This window comes from Bactrocera latifrons, unplaced genomic scaffold (genome assembly GCF_001853355.1).
Source record: "Bactrocera latifrons isolate USDA-ARS-PBARC rearing strain unplaced genomic scaffold, ASM185335v1 scaffold_267, whole genome shotgun sequence".
NCBI lineage: Eukaryota > Metazoa > Arthropoda > Insecta > Diptera > Tephritidae > Bactrocera > Bactrocera latifrons.
This window is the reverse complement of record NW_017536263.1, coordinates 113,976-131,696: the sequence shown is the minus strand read 5'-3', so window position 1 is coordinate 131,696 and position 17,721 is coordinate 113,976. Positions and strand designations below refer to the sequence as shown.

Here is a 17,721-nt window from a genome sequence, read left to right as displayed (position 1 = left end):
ATTAAAAAAATTCACATTTTTAATACTAAAATAAATTTCTTATTAAAAAAAATCCAATATTTAATTTCGATTTGGAAAATAAAATTTTTTAATTAAACAAATTATAACCCTGACCTATTTGACTGTTAACATTTCCTTTCTGTTAAGTTGTAAGCCGAAATACTTAACATTTCATTGTCTGCAATAAAAATTCAACAGGTGGCTGTTAGCATTACCTTTTTTGCTAGACTGCATTAAATCAGAAATTTCCTGTGTGTTCAGCTTTTCTTCCACAAAAAAATGCGGATTATAGATAGATAAACTGCCAATTCGTAATTGACATCTGCAAATCTAAAATAACATAAGAATAATCAAAAATATTTTAAAGGAAAAACATTTCGAAACATTGATATTACAGTCTCAAAGAAATATACCATTGAATATTAAAAAAAAAATAATCAAAATGATCTTTTTTTAATTCAAGTCGCAGAAGTTTTTTAAGTAATGATTTAATTACTTGTTTCCTCTTTTTCGGCTCCTGTAATTTATACCTACTCTATATATATATTTATTTCATACACTTCTTTCAAGAAGTGAAATAAGAAGATGATGAAGGTATAGAGCTTCAAACATTTTTTATAAGTTTTTAAATAAAATATTAAATGTTCAGGAATCAAATCGTAATGATAATTTTTAACACCAAACTTTAAATACTTTCACTAGCCACAATTAATCATCAAATCCACGATACTCACCAACACACAAAAGTTCTGACATTTGTTAAATTCATCTCGATACATAAAACACTTTATAAAACGAAGAAAAAATAAAAAAATGTTGACTTAAAAAATAAAATTGAATAACAATTATTATAATATAAATTATTGCATTAAACAAGTTTCTAAACATTTGTGCACCCGAAATTGTCGTTGAAATCAAAAAGCAAATTCAATTTTTCCGAAATTCTCTTTGCAAATTATTATTAATTAATATACACGATGGACTCATACACAATGGAACAGTAATTGCAAAAAATGCATAAAACAATACTCTATATTTTATTACGATATCTTATTGTTGCAATGTATGTATGTACTTAGGAAGAGTATGAAATTAAAAAAGTATACAAAACACTTGAAATTTCTCCTAATAATTTAAAATGAAAAAATACAAATATACATACATATACATATAACGTTGTGGTTTCCACATATTTTTGAATCCATGCAAATTTACCTCCGAAAAACATGCAACACGCGACTATACCTACGTAAGCACGCCCAGTTCTGATATTGCACAAGAAAATCTGCATTTATTGATATTTTTATTCCAACCAATTACCCGAAAGATAAATACGACCAAAATTTCATGTAAATATTATATGCATGGAAGTGAACAATAGAGGAATGGAGTGGTGTGAATACGGGCAAATGTGAGTAATGAAATGAGAGGCTTTTAGTCAGTCTAAGTTTATTACTAGAATATTAAAATTAAATTTTTTTGGTTAATGGTATAATAATGCGGATTGGGTTTTTAATAGTTTTCGGAATTTAATACTCTACCTGTCAAGTGGGGTTACTACGACACGCGTCCTTTATATTGATTAATTAAAACCTAATAATTTTCAATTAATCGCTTCACGCAAAATTAAAAATAAGCAATCGGTCAATATAGCCCAAAGTCATTGTGACTGGTTAAGTCTAAGAACTCAAAACCTGCAACAGCTTTTAGTCATAACGCAGGTGCATGACGAACTTTTGAACTAGTTTACTAATAATATTTCTTCGATAAATGAGAGGATCTATAAATGTTAATCGGTATTCGAGCAGCTCTGAGCTGCCACATTTTGCCCTTAATAGTTTCTAGCAAAAATATTTACATTTAAGTTGGTGCGAATATAATTTTTTCAGATAATAAAATATAAGTAAATAAACCGGTATCTAAGCTAATTTTCGCTTTTCCAGCAAAATGTTACTCATACGCACTCGCTGGCCCTTAAAGCATGCAATAGTTTGTGTACAACTGAACTCATTAGTATTTTAAAATAATTTGTAGAAAAATATATACATTTTCGGTTTTTAAAATTTAATAATGCCATAATAATATGAACATTTACTTATTTGTATGATTTAAACGGGATAACCAAAATGTATGTATGTAACATTGATTAACAAGTATTAGCATAAAAAATATATTTAAGTAACAGGTATAGAAGTGAAACTAGGAAAGTAAAATAACAGCAACAACAACAATACAGCTATATACCAAACGTATATAGACAGGAAACAAAAATGTTATGTACACATATATTTAGAGTATCGACTTACACGTATGTAAATGTATTTGTATGCAGTATAAATTCATACATAGATAAATATATACGAATATGTAAGCTGATAAATGATAATACATAGTGACGGTTTGGAGTGTTAATAAATTGACAAATTCTCACTTGCATTCTGAAGTACATATGTAACTTTACTCTAGCAACCATATATAGGCTTAAACCCATTGTTATTTATTATTATAACTATATATACATTAAAATAAATAAAAAAATGTGTAAAAAAATATCAACTAAATATATATACATATATAAATATATGTATGCATATACACACATACCATACATACAAACACATATATTTAATTAAACACGTGAACTCAACACACATGATTAAGTACTTACTTATACACGCATATACTTACATATATAGGCCGCATATAATGAATGGCAATACAAGTGACGCGATAAGTTGAATAGACACAAATAAATTGAAATATATATACATATATACATAGGTAAATGCGTCTAAATTACACAAACAACATATATATATATATATATATACATACATTAATATATAGTATATATATGAATACAATGTATGGTATATCGTATGTAGCGGCAGTGATTGTTAAATTGCTTTGTTTGTTTGTATTAGATTTTATAATTTATAATAATAAAAAAAAGATGATGAAGAAAACAGAATGACTGATAAATCGCAAAAATAAAGTAAATCTAATAACAAATAAATAATATTTATTGAAAATATTGTTGTTTCTTACAGTACGAATAATTAGGTAAGATCTTAGGAATTAGTGAAGATCGAAGATCTGCGCATATTTTCTAAGTATTTCCTGTTACAACGGCATCAAATTTATTCAGAGGAAATGCACGCGTTCCGTGAAGTTAAGTGCATTCGTTCGTAACTCTGCGCTGCATTCTTTTTTGTGTGGTCGGCTCGATTCGAGAATTGATTAAAAAGTCGCCATAAAATTGAAAAAGAATAGCCTGGAAACTGGAAATCCTTCCGTCCCCCCATATTTGCATTTTGCCCAGAAATTGATGAATTTTCTGATGTCGAGGCTCATTGCCGACTCTAAAATGCTTCTCTATTATATAATTTTTTCCTATACAGATCTTCCACTTTTCAGATGTTGTCATCGTCCTCCTCTGCATCATAGAGCAAGACGGGAATAATGAGTAACTTATAGAGTTTGGGTTTTATTCGTTAAGAGAGGAATTCAATTGCTTACTCAGCTAGAAGCAAAACCAGTTGGTAAGGGTTATTCTAAATTTGATTTCGAGCCTGACATTGTTGTTGGTTTTAATACTAGTTCCATGATGGACGAAATTATGTATGACTTCTAAATTATGACTGTCAACAGTGACGTGCAAGCTAAGCCGCGAGTCCGAAGACTGTTTGTTTCATGGAAGGAGATATTTCGGTTTGCCCTCGTTCCCAACCATACACACACACATGTATATAAAATTTCCATTTATATGAACTCCTTTATTACTCCTATATGTTGAGTGTGCTTACTTCATACAATGCTTTTATGTGTTTATATAATATATAATGTCATACATTTTCGAGTTGACCTATTTTAGATAAATTTAGTAAATTTTCAATAATAAAGGCATGCAAAATGAACAAAAGTGTAAATATAGCCTATATTGGTGCAAGAAATGCCTATAGTGTTTGCCACCTTATGACCAAAAATTATTTAAATTTAATAAAAACTGTTCAAGCCCATAAGTACCGAATATTTAGACCTTAGTACTTATAGTTGACTTTTGGTCGAAAATGTCGGTTATTGTGTGATATACTATATAACTGAAATTAAGGGATAACCCCCCTCTTATAGTGGTACGTCTGTGCGTCTAAAATGGGTTGGATCGTATCAATACTTTCCTTAATTCCCATAAACTGCCTAATTCACCCTAACCGGGTGACTTCATACCGCATATATCGGCCACCATGTGAGTTATCTCAATGCAAATGAGCGTTTTACTGATGAGTTATATATATTATATAACATGCAAAATCATGGTGTACGGGTATCAGCACAGACAGTCCGACGGAGATTACAGGAAAATTTCTTAAAKGGTCGAATTGCACGAAGCAAACCGATCGTTACGAAAAGGAACATTCAACGAAGGCTGACGTTTGCGAGAGAGCAAAAGGACTCAAAATTCTGGGATCTAGTGGTATGGAGTGATGAATCHAAATTTAATGTCTTTGGGAATGACGTTAGACCCTATGTCAGGCGACCACCACTACAAGACCTGAACCCACAGTATACTAAAAAAAAACTGTCAAACATGGTGGATCATCAGTCATGGTATGGGGGTGTTTTACTTCATGCGGATTAGGACCACTTGTACAAGTTGAGGGCAAAACACCTAAATGTAAATTACGCCGATAATTTACCACTAGCTTGGACATTTCAACAGGATAACGACCCAAAGCACTGATCCAGGGTCGTTAAGGACTGGTATCAAGTGTCTTGAGTGGCCTGCCCAAAACCCGGATTTAAACCCTAATATATGGGGAATTATTAAAAGGGTAATTGCGGCGAAAAAACCGTCAAATAAGGCTGCATTTGTGGCAAATTTTAAATGAAGAATGGAGCAAAATTACTCAAGACCAATGTAACACACTGGTGCGTACAATAAGCCAACGCATTTTGTAAAAGGGATTCCCAACAAAATATATTAGTCTAAATAAGGCAAGTTTTTTTGAACAAAACATMGAATTCTTTTATCTGACAGCTTATTTTGCAGGTGGCTTAATTATATGAGCACGAAAAATACATACCAATGAAGAAGAAAACAGATTTTTGCTTTTACATTAAAATTTAACTTTAGAAAACTATAAGTACAATAGAGTTTAAGTAATCTCTTTTAATTTTGTGAAACTTTTTTTTTTCAATTTATCTATAAAATTCAATTTTTATGAATTTGTACACCATAACGTTTATGTGGCTTAATTGTGTAAGCACAAGTGTACATATGTCCATGCACATATACATATGGGTGAAAGGTGTACGTAGGTGCGATTGTAAGTTGATTACATTCGCTTTAGAGCTGATAACACAAAGAGCAATTTGTTTATTTATACTCATTGCACTTGACATTGCGCTAGAAACGAGAGAGCGATCGGCTGATGTGTAGTCAAGTGGTGGAATTTCAGTTAGAACTAAATACTCACCGCGGTAGGTTTGTAAGTCAGTCCGTTTAGATTTTGCGTAAAATAAACCGATTTTATCACAGTTGCAATAAAATGCAATTCATAGCTTCTGGTAAGCTTTTGTTGCCTTTACACGCATTCAGAATACGACCAAATTTACATATTTTTCTCATTTCAATTACGTATAGAGCATCCCCATCGACGATTCAATCCATTGATTGGCCATTGGGTGTTGGTGAGTCCACATCGCATGCGGAGACCATGGACGGGGCAACAGGAGGCGCCACAGAAGAGCAACATACCCGATTTTGATCCCACTAACCCACTTAGTCCAGGTGTGGCGCGACCAAATGGCACAGTATGTTTCCATGACAAACAAATATACAGTTTACATATAATTGCATGATTTTGTGTGCATGCAGTTGAATCCTATATATACAGGAACATTTGTTTTCACAAATGACTTTCCGGCTTTGATGGAGGACAATCCGGTACCACCACCGTCAGATGATCCCCTATTTCAAGTGTCGGAGGCAAGAGGTACTTGTCGAGTTATGTGCTTTCATCCTAAATCGAATGTAACACTGCCACAAATGACTGTCGGCGAAATAACTGCCGTTATAGATGAGTGCGTGTTCTATTCCACATGATCCAATGATAAATCTATTAATTAATAATTGTATTTTTATTCAACATAGATGGATCAAACAGTTCAATGAATTGAGTAAAAAATTCCTCTGGGTACAGGTGTTTGAGAACAAGGGTGCTGCTATGGGTTGTTCGAATCCACATCCTCACTGCCAAATATGGTGCTGCTCATTCCTACCTACGGAGCCACAAATTAAAGACGAACGATTGCGCAATTACTACACCAAGAACGGCCGCCCTTTGCTGTCAGATTACGTAAAACGAGAACTAGAACGTAAGGAACGTATCGTTGTCGAGAATCCCGATTGGTTAGTTGTGGTGCCTTTCTGGGCTGTTTGGCCCTTTGAGACTCTACTCATATCAAGAAATGACAACAAACGCATAAGCGATGTTTGTTCAACTCAGCGAGAGAATTTGGCGAAAGTTATAAAGGAATTAACAACTAAATATGATAACCTATTCCAATGCTCCTTTCCATACTCAATGGGTTTTCATGGAGCTCCTACTGGCGAAGCAATCGGCGCTGACACGTCTCATTGGACACTTCACGCACTTTACTATCCGCCTCTATTGCGCTCTGCCACTGTGCGCAAATTCATGGTCGGATTCGAATTACTGAATGAGTCGCAACGCGATTTGACACCAGAACAAGCAGCTCAACGTCTGCGTGAAATTGATGGTGTTAAACATTATTTAGAAAATTGATGAAAAAAAGGATATACATATATGCATACATATATATGCATATAATATGAAACGACAGCAGGTGTAGTTAAGTTCGATTAACAGGGAAGTAAACAACTTATATTTTATCAGAGACCTCACATATGCCATTATATGTATATGTATATTATAAAAAGAAAATCCTTAAAACTAAACGGTTAAGACAATTTTAGATAATATAGGGAGAACAAGTTAAATGTATAAATGATTTATGATAGAACCAAAGACAAAATATTAAAAATATTAGTTTTCCAATTTGTTAATATATTGAATATTTATTGTTTCATACATAGAAAGCACATATGCACATCAATATGCGTGTATAATGTAAATTTTATTTAACCTACTATCTAAAAGTCTGTCTTTGCTTTAAATATATATGAATATATTATTGAAAACATTATTTGCACAACTCTGTTCTTGTATTACTTGCTAATCACGTAATTGCCCTAACTTCTATAACAATTTAATAACATTACATTGAACACCTTTACTAACAAAGCTACATTAAATACTCTTGTAATACATTGGTAAATAACGCAACAAATATCAGACAGATAAAAAGCTTCGCTTTGTATGTCCATCCATACACATAATAATGCGAAGGTGAGTTAATTCCATAAATATAATATATTCTTGCTCCAATAAATATTGTCAAGATCCAATTTTATAAATGGCACGTTGGCCTAATTGAGCATTCAAATTTCCAATAGAAAGTTCCATATAGATTATTTATATCAAACTTAAAATTTCTTCATTACAGCGCGACTTTCAAGTGCTTGCATTTCACTTAGTAGCAGAGCAACATTATAGCGCAGTTGATGAAACATTGACAGTGGAAATTCCAGTGTGCGGTAACGACCATCGGGTAATTGAAAATGTAATATGATAGTTGGTGCATTGATACTACCGTTGCATGTGCTGTCACGAAAAAAATGAAATAAAAATATTAAAATATTTAAAGAGTTAAAACATACATACCCCTCTCCTAGTGATATGTTGATACGCCATTGCAAGTTCTTTGGTTTGGAACGTGTTGTCTTGGCCTCAATGAAATTCTTCGTTAACGAGGCACGATGGTTATACAATACTTTACTTAAGTCTTCAACACATTCATCAGTAAATCTACATATTGGAATATGGTTTAAAGGGGGACATTGACACTTGACATTTTTTTTTTTTTTTGCTTAATTTACTAACCTCAGTTCCTTAAGGCAGTCTCGTAGTTCGTGGTCTTTTACAATACCTTTTGGCGTACGCAAAAATATTTGCATAATTTGCAGCACTGCTGCGAATAATTCACAAAAGTTATCTGGAATGTCTTGGCCAGAATGTGTAAGTTTCGTCAACTCCAAGTCTAATTCTTCCGGTGAACACTTCGAACTCTCCAAATAATGAACAGAAACTTTAATAAGCACCCGAAGTACTGGCTTCGTTAATTGCGGAAAATATTTGACATAAGGGCGTACAGTTCGCACCATAGTATATCTAAAGTTTGAGGACATTTTTCTGGACGTATCGCTTATTTTGCAAAATTAGAAAATCTAGCTGGATTTCTCCGATTTTATTTGTATTTTCTTACGTCTTTTGTTTTGTGTACGAAACAGCTGTGTAATAAGCGTAGCCAGATGAACGGTGTTTTATTTTTTGTGTGACGTTTACGTTATTCTAGACACAAACCAATTAGTTAAGGCACAAATACAATATTACTAATAAAACGACTATGCACTAAGTCGTAACATATCTTAACATAGGCTTAGTTAATAATCATACAGTAGAAAAAGTGGAATATTCGAAATATCGAAATAGATTGTTACCAACTATAACAAAACTCTAATCTATAAACCTTCGGAAACGGAATTATCATTTGTTTAAAACAATAACTTCGTCAGCACGGAAAYCATATACCCTTCATAGGCGAAGCATAAGAGAGTATAAACAAGTTTTATATTGGTTTTGGCCGGACAGTTTGTATAGCGGAAGTATAGTGGTTCAATCCGAACTACATCTGCACCGAAGCCATATACATAAGTTGTTGTTGATGTAGCGGCAGAAAACATTCCTGAAGTAATTTTAGGCGTGGTGCCGAGTTGACAGCCCCTGCCCGGATAAAAATCTATATCGGTCTGTTTGTATGGCGGAGCCTTAGTGGTCCGATCTGAACTTCGTTTGGCGCATTTTAACAACTAAAATTTGTAAACTTAAAAGAGTTGTTTGAAAGTTGTAGCTTTGCCTTGGACAATAATTTGTATGACAGCTACATACATACGTACATATATCCTATATTAGTCCGATACCGGCGGTTCCAACAAACGAGCAGTTTCTTCGGGAGAAAGGGAGGGGAGTAAAATTTTAGATCAATATCATAAAAGGGAAGAACTAGTTTCGTACATACAGACGGACAGGCTAGTTAAAAAAAAAAGGTATGGAAGAGATGAGATTCGAATCCCCTTCAATGACTATTTATGAAGTCAACTGATCCCACCGTGCTAACGGTTAGTTTTTTAAAAGTGATTATGTATATACAAACATACGTACACATGCACATATAAATGAATTTATGTGCGTTTGCGTAACTTCGAGCTGCACTAAACTGGGTGTGACCCTTTTTTTACTACAAGCACTTTCACTCTAAACTCCCTCACACAAGTGATCTTGGCTGTTTGTCGCTGCAGCGCCAACCCTTCGAAAGTTCATTGCAAGAGAAACAAATAAAAATCGACATTTGTGCTCGAACACCCAGCGGCCGTTAAATAGTGCAGCGTTTCCGAATCGCATTCGTCGCTTTTTTACGTGCCAAGTTCAATATCATTTATCCAATTGAAAGACGAGGGCATTTTATTTACGTATTTTATGGCGGGACGTGTATGCTCACATGCATACATACATTTATGGGCAATTTACATACAAACATATGCACCTACATATGTATGTATATGCAGATGCAAGTAGCATTGCGAATTAGCAGTTATTTTTAGCCAGCAAAATCGCCAACATAACTTGATCAAGTGCAGCATACAATTGTATGTATGTACATATGTAGCGAAATCCTCCGCAATTTTCATAATTTCATGTTTGGGTTTTCAAAATATAATTCAATTCTACTTCATATAGAAACGCTCTCTTGAACACTATGAAACACACACACATAAACAAAATTTTGCTTGAGTTTGTTAGTTTGCGAGCATCTCCTCAATTACTGCACATTTATGTATGTATGTACATACGTATGTATCTATGATTGCGAGTTGGTTAGTTCTCTGTGCTGGCTTTGTGCTGAGACAAGCCCAAACGCTACACCTAACCCACGTTGTTCGTGGAGCTTGTTGTGACTAGCCGACCGCGTAACCACACCACTTGCCGCTACCACCGGCGACCAGTAGTGTTGCTGTTGTATTCCGCTCTTGCCACCAGCCCACCAGCCCCCAGCCAACATGCGGCTGCTCTACGAGAGTATGCGCGCGCCGCCGTGTCGTATCGTTTGTTATCCAATTCAATAAGAAAAGAGCCATAATTGTATTCGCCAGTTATGACATACATATGCACATGCATGGCAGCGAGTCTGCTCTGCTCCACGAGTGCATGGCAGTGGCACAGAACGTCGCCGCTCAGCTTGTTGGCTCGCCGCAGCAATCGGTCTCAGTCAGTTCTTGGTGAACCGTTGTGCTGGTCGTGTCGTTGTCGCTGCCGTTGTTTAAACGCTCTTTACTGCCAATAAAACTTGTTCCGTGTGTGTGTTTTTCTTGTTGTTGTTATTGTATTTGTAGTACAGGTTTAGCCTTAGCCTCGACTTGAGGGTGTGCTACAAAGTGTCAGTGTTTTAGTAATTAAACGTACGTATGACATATTAACGCTAATAACTGAGTGTGTGTGTGTAAGTGCGAGTATGCATGTATGTTGAATACTTGGTCTTGGTCTGTTTGTGCAACGGTTAATTGGAAATTACCGAAAAAATTCGGCCTCCAACATCCCGACCGCGCCAAGTACACCTTCCGCCGTGCTGCTGCCACACACCAAAGCCTCGGCTGTCATATTATTACTCAGTTATTGATTTTGCATTTGATGACTGTGTGTGTGTGCGTGTTGGTGCTGCAAAGTTTTTAAACGTTTTTTATTTTTTAAAAATTTAAATACAGTCGCTGGGAAACACTTGTGTATGCCGAACAAATTTCAAGCTTACGATAAATATTTAACGACAGCGAAAACAAAGCTTTAATGAGCGCGTCACAAGCAGCCAAATGCGTCTTCAACGTGAATAAGCCGTTGTGGCAAAAGCATGATGGTGTGGCAAGCGCATGTGAGCATTTGGAGAATGTGCTACTTAATTTTTTATTTTTTCCGATTTTTTTTTATTTATTTACTCAAAAAGTACGCTTTACAAAAGCAGTTGCTACTGTAAGAGCATGCACACACATACATATGTTCATACAAATATTTAGCTGTGTGTATGTTTGCACGAATGTAGAGAAAAGCACCATCACAATAATGAAAACATCAGCTACTGGTCTGGTGCAGACTCGACCAGCAGTCGAAAGAAGTTGCGCTTGTGCTGCAGCGTGTGCAAAGCCCGCAAGAGGAGCACTAACAACAATTGCGTAATTACGCTTTTGTTGTACGCTATTATAGCGCTTTGGTGGTGCAATATTTAAGCAATTTTTTCTTATTTTTTTAATACCAATTACAAAGAATTCTGTACAATTTGAGTGAATTAGCAAAACACTTCACGCAGAGGGAGAACGAAGCCCTAGCAAAGTGCAAAGAGCCACCAAACGTCCTTTCATATTTAAAAACACACATATACACATAAGTATGTGAAAGCGTGTGTGTGGTTGTTTTGCACATGCAAGGATATGCGCCTATTGCGTTAGTGACATAACGGTATAATTATAGTGTGCAAAAAAGAAAATCCTTGAATGAAAGTTTTAAGGGATGCATTCGTGCTGCGAAGGGCGCTTAAGCACTAAAATAAAGTCAATGCAAAGCATGTGCAGTAGAAGCGGTAGGTAGAGGAGGAGTTCGGGTAAGCATTCCCGGCCACAATCCCGTTTATCGGCTGTTATCGCCATGTTGCACGCGTCCCTTGCATAATGAGCGCAAATTCACTGCTTAGAATTGCTGCTGACGGCTGTCAGCGACAGCAGCTACTGGTTATCAGGGTTGTCTGTCCGCCTGTTGACCATAAACTCTTAGGGTGCCTTCCACGCGTTATTATATTATCCAGCATTCCATCTCGAAGCGCATATTTCTTCTACTCACACCATTCTCAATAGCTTTTCTTATCCTTAATGGGTTCATGCGCTTCACTTGCTTATTTGATTGGCACAAATGTCAATAGTCGCAAAAAAACAAAAACAACAAATTGGTAGTACCCTCACCCATTGTGGGCTGAGTGTATGCCACCCAAGGATTGTTATTGTGCATCCAACTGTTTGGGGTTTCGACCGCTGCTGTTTATTGCTTCCGTTGCGAGCAATTTCAGACCACTGACTTGTCAAGCCTGTGTTCCTCTTGCAATAAACACAGTGTCTGTTGGCAGCATAAATTTCATGCAAAAAAGGTATTCTTACCGTGACTAACTATTTTCTTGAATTATATAAGAACAGCTTACACCCTATATAAGAACAGACCACACCCGTTTTTCAGAATCAACAAATTTAAACTTGTTTTCTGCTTGCAAGCCACTCTACAAGCTGTGGATTCGACATGAGCTTAGAAAATGTTTATCATATTTTTGAGATATCTCATGATTGTAGAATATGTATGTATGTATAATATATAATTATATGAAACTTTTTTAATAGCAGCAAGTTCGCTTTCGACACTTCAAAATTTTTCAAAAAATATGTGTCTTTATAAATTTTGTTTTAGCGATAACGATTTATAAAAGCATTACTAAATTATTTCAATGTTATTGCCATATTTATACTTTAAAGAGTGTATATTAAGGTTGCCACGAGTCTCTGGACTGAGTAGCTGTCCGTCTGCATAAATGCGACTAGAACCTCAGTTTCTAAGACATCAGTGTGAACTTGTTTCTTTTCTTTCCAAGATGCTGTTCGTTTGTCGTAATCAATAGCGTATAGCTTCCATACAAATTGACCGATCAAAATCATGATAAAGATCTTTTTATACCCTTTTATTCCTACTTTTATGTGAGAGGTATTATAGTTGCGTTAGAACCGAAGTAAACTTTTTTAATTTGATTCAGAAAAAGAAATTCGTTCAAAAAAGCTAAAAAACAGTGTTATGAGTCATCTGTCTGAGAAACAACTGTTTTCAGAAGTTCACAATAAATAACTCATTGATTTTTTAAGCTGACCTTCTGTATATAATTCATGATCCAGTTAGCTACAATTATAACTTAACTATCATTCTTATCGGAATCCATATTGAATTCATATTTGTGGAATAAATTTCGGAATTTTCAGAACGTTCATGATTTCTATTAACATTTTCGAGAATTGGTTATACAAGCGTGCACTTTTGCGTCAATGCTGAATCGCTCCAAATATATTTTTAATGAAATTTAAGTCGTAATGCAGTAATGCAATAAGGGCTAAGAGTGCTTCAAGTTGGAACTCAGTCATTGATGTGATATAAATTGAGCTACCTTTCACAAAAATGTCGACTATAAGTCACGTTTTTATATATAATAGGATGATCTATGCTATTATAATTATTCAGCTAACCGAATAATAACAGATATAAACTCATAAGTATGCGAAATTTTAATATAGAAATTATTTAAAGATGGAAACATTTTTGTACTATCAATTAAAATACCTTCCCAAAAGTTTGCTTCGTTTTGTAATTTTTAAGTCTAACGGTATTTGTTTTTTTAGAAACATGCAGAACGTGACATTTAATTACTCTCAAATCGCATTAAGGGTCACGTAAAATTTAATGCAAGCATTTTTTACATATATAAATGTACTTAGGTAATAAATAATAATATGTAAATTCCTCTGAATAAATTTCGTTTGTTCTACTTTAGGTTTCAAACTGAACGGCAAAACGGAAGTTTCTATCTTCAATATAATAATAATATTAATAGTTGATAGCCTATTTTCAATATAATAATAATATTAATACTTAATAATTAAATTAATAATTTTCTCAGGAAGTTAAAAGTTCTCGAACCTTGCTTAATGTTTGACAAAGCAATCTCTCCAAACTATTATAGCATAGTTTAAGGCTCATGAAAGTTCAGAAAAAGCTTTAGACGAATGGAAAAATCTTGTTGCATGTTTTTTATGGTCGGAAATGATTATGCACTAATCGAACCAAATGAAGTATAACCCGACACTAGAAATTTGAGAATTTAAACTGCGAAGAACTGCAAAATTGTAAATATTTCAAAACACATTTTCAACTTTGTTCTTTTTCCGAAACCTTAAATATAACACAGTAATAAAAAGCTCTATTGAACACCAAAATAGCAAAACCCTTAAACATATTTTGAACTACTTTTCACTCTACTTGCTACACTGTATGCAACGTTTCATGCACCCTCAGATGCTTATGTAAGTGATTGGTAAACTGATTGCACAAACTGGGAGACGATTCCAGCATCTTTATTGCCAATTGTCGAATTTTACCGTGACTGCATTTGCAGTAAACATGTTTCAATGATTGCGATAATTTCGCGCTGCCTGCATAAGTACAAGTGTGTGTTAGACTTTTGAGTGTATGTTTTTGTCTACGATTATTTGACGAAAAAAGTTATATAAACACCATGTGAAAATCATAAACGTGAATATCGACCGATACGCTCAATAACACAAATTTGTCGCCACTGATTCACGTGCATAAATATATATACCGTGTCAATATGCCTATATAAATCTAATAAATAGCATTTTTTTTGTTGTATTTCAAACCAACTCGCTGACAAACTCCAACATCAATCAAAACGTGAAACGCTGTCAACGCCGCTGCAATTACTGCCCACACTATATGCACACATACGCGCATTTTAATTTTTGTAAATGTGTGTGTGTGTTCAGTAGTACAAGTCTAGCAAACAAACCAAACAAAAAACAAGTGTGAAAAATGCCATCAGCGTTCCGCAGGTGCACGCTGCAGGCCGCGCTGCTCGCCTGCCTATGCGTGGCCATGTCGCCGTTGCGCGCCAGCGCCAGCATCGTGGAAAAACTGCGCGATGATTCTGATCTGTCGCAGGTAAGTCAACAACTCAACACAGATATTTTCCTAATGTATCAGTTTTCAACGATTTATGTTATATATTTTGTATTTACTTTTATCTTTTTCTTTGATTTCCACGGTTTTATTGTTGTTAGTGTTAGCGTTAATACTATTGTGTTGTTGTTACAGAGAACTTGTGTTTTAACCCTCTTAGGTCGTCCTTGTTGTTTTGTTTTCCATTACCTTGTTGTCATTGTCCTCCACCTTTGACTTTTCGACTGCAACACTACCCCAATACATCCACCAAGATTCATACATATGTACATACATCCTAATCTCTTAGTATAGTCAGATACAGGTATATTTACTTAGAAACTTTTATTTGCGGCTTAGACCTCGTAGATCTGCTGCTTCAATCATACTTTAATTTGCTTAACAACTATTAGACCTTAAACAAATGTTGTTGTTGTTAGTTGCTGGTGCTACACAAAGATGAGGATACATACCTACACACATATTAAGAAAAGTGTCCTTCAGCCGTTTTGAAGCAATTGGCGACAATTCTCTGACCTAATTCCTATATAATTTTCGTGTGCAGACACACACACACATATATATATATATATGTATGAAGTTCCACCCCGTTGGCATCGCGTCACAGCGCTGTAATGTCTTTGTTGTTGCCCTTGAATTGCCGCCTACCTGTTCGGGAAGCTGTATGCATGTGTATGTGTGTGTGCGAGCCGTTGTTGGAATTCGGAAAAATGTGGCAACAGCTGCTCATTCACAAGTCGCTGCAGCATACGACGCGAGTAGATGAACACATCGTGTTGAGTTTTTTGTTCGTTGACGAATTGTGCAATTGCGAGCAGAGCGTCCTTGACCTCTCCCGTTTTGTGTTGCGTGGAGAAAGGTTTTACGGCGCGAAAAAAACGCTAGAAACGTAAAAAGCGCGGCTTGCTTCAAAGTGGTTTTACTTTACATCGCTAGAGGTACAAATTTAGCATATACATATGTACTTGTGTGCATGTGTTTGTTTATTTTCAGCTTTACATGCATAAAAAATCAATAGTTACACAAAGCGGTCGCCTTAATTTATTGCGCTGCTGTCGCTTGGCCTTGTTTGGTTGTTGTGCTTGTGTCCCAATGCTTCCGTTTTAGCGCAAGCACAGCTGGCTCCCCTCAACTCACCTTAACTAAGTGGAAAATATGTGAATTTACACAAATATACATGTATGCTATGTGATGTATGTGTGTATGTATTTGCATCCTGTGTGAGTAATCGATATTTTTTTTATTACTATTTCACTTTCTCTCGCTTTTCGCTTCACCCTTTGGTCGTGTGAATTTTTTTGCCTTTATTCTGGCCGTTTTGACATTTGGCGATATCCGTGCGACATGTGGTGCAGATTAAAGTTTACGTCACCTGTGCGTGCTTTGGGATATTGTATAAGCGGTTTGATTTTGCATGTGTGTATGTGTGCTTCATACACATATCCATATATGTTTTATACCTACATATCACCTATTTTTGCTAAACAGTKTTACCCAAAGAACTTACTGTTAGGAAAATCACGAATTCTAGAGGCAGTTGGCGGAAAAACGATTTGGATGCTGTAAACCTGTTACTCCTCAAGCATCGCCCTTTAAATATAAATAGTTGTATTTTGACACCATAAGTAGCAAAACTAGATTCCGAATAATGAGTTATAATAATAAATTGTTGGCAATGGTCTGGAAGTGGCTCTGTTCACTTTTTGGTGAAATCACATATCTCGGGACTCGATCAATCGATTTCTACTAAATTCAGTGCATGGCATTTTCTTCATATTGCTGTTACAGTCCGAAAATGGGTGAAATTGCCTAATTTCTATATAGCATAATTTTAAATCCCATTTGATTCTTTCACTTTCCAGTATTGAATTCCACCTTGTGACCAAAATTGTTCAAGTGCAACGAAAACTGTACCTATGGTCGACTTAAAACCGCATATATCGGCCAATTTAGGAGTTATCTTATTGAAATTGAGCAAACGTGTTTTTATAATAAAGGTATATCTTTGTATCTCCATATAATTGATATCAGGATATTCGAATATACGGCTAACTTTACATCATGTGGTTGGCGAACGTATGTGAGGTATCTTAATGAAACTCAGGGAACATTTCATTAGAATGTGTCATAATTATTGTTAATAGTTTATTCGGTAGTTCATACTACCCCAACTGCCATATACTACATGATTTTTGTTTTTCGTTCGCACCCGAACTCAGCCCTTACTTGTTTTGTATCTTTTTACACATTAAAATCCAAATTTTCGCTTTTTTTATGAAACAAGTGAAAAGACCGCTCAATAATTTTCAAAAATCTTAGTTCAGACGATACTCATCTGTGTGAAGAATCTGCCATTCATATTTTAAAGCAGTGGATGTGACCGTTTTTGAGGAATCGTGGACGACATAAAATGTAGCTTCGAGAAAAACACGTTTGAAAATACAAATGTGTAGGCCACGCCTCTGAAGACCTTACTTTTCACTACTGCACCTTTCTAACTACATTCATTTATCAACACATTCTATGAATGCTCTACATTGGATTTATGAAAGAAAAAAGAAAATAGTCACACCGGATAGCCCCTGTAATAAAAGTAGTAGTTTTGAAATATTTGGAAATTTTGTTTTTAAATTATTAATAATGATTATTTCTTAATTGTACAAAAATAAATTCTAGAATTCTGTATTTTCAAAAC

At 35.0% G+C, this 17,721-nt stretch overlaps 3 protein-coding genes across 8 annotated transcripts in view; 2 read left to right on the top strand and 1 right to left on the bottom strand.

The window, feature by feature from the left end:
- Positions 1-5,453: 5,453 nt before the first annotated feature.
- Positions 5,454-7,225, top strand: LOC108969813 (probable galactose-1-phosphate uridylyltransferase). The gene is made up of 4 exons (XM_018934750.1): positions 5,454-5,568; positions 5,645-5,814; positions 5,879-6,084; positions 6,155-7,225. Exons 1-4 carry the CDS (start codon positions 5,550-5,552, stop codon positions 6,807-6,809), a joined length of 1,050 nt encoding a protein of 349 aa, XP_018790295.1. The 5' UTR covers positions 5,454-5,549; the 3' UTR covers positions 6,810-7,225.
- On the bottom strand, positions 7,075-8,422 carry LOC108969814 (COMM domain-containing protein 5). 2 transcript variants are annotated; one of them, XM_018934752.1, is made up of 3 exons: positions 8,028-8,422; positions 7,809-7,952; positions 7,075-7,748 (listed from the first exon to the last, which is right to left on the bottom strand). In XM_018934752.1, exons 1-3 carry the CDS (start codon positions 8,330-8,332, stop codon positions 7,571-7,573), a joined length of 627 nt encoding a protein of 208 aa, XP_018790297.1. In that variant the 5' UTR covers positions 8,333-8,422; the 3' UTR covers positions 7,075-7,570. The 2 variants fall into 2 exon arrangements, with proteins under 2 accessions (XP_018790297.1, XP_018790296.1); XM_018934751.1 differs by having other exon boundaries at positions 7,075-7,952.
- Positions 8,423-10,481: 2,059 nt separating this feature from the next.
- LOC108969833 (fasciclin-1) overlaps positions 10,482-17,721 on the top strand; it is a 39,156-nt gene continuing 31,916 nt past the window's right edge. For all 5 annotated transcript variants that reach the window (XM_018934806.1, XM_018934804.1, XM_018934803.1 and 2 more), the window contains exons 1-2: positions 10,482-10,660; positions 14,837-15,008. In XM_018934806.1, the coding sequence (XP_018790351.1) occupies positions 14,880-15,008 (129 nt within the window). In that variant the 5' untranslated portion in view covers positions 10,482-10,660; positions 14,837-14,879. The remainder of the gene's footprint in view (positions 10,661-14,836; positions 15,009-17,721) is intronic.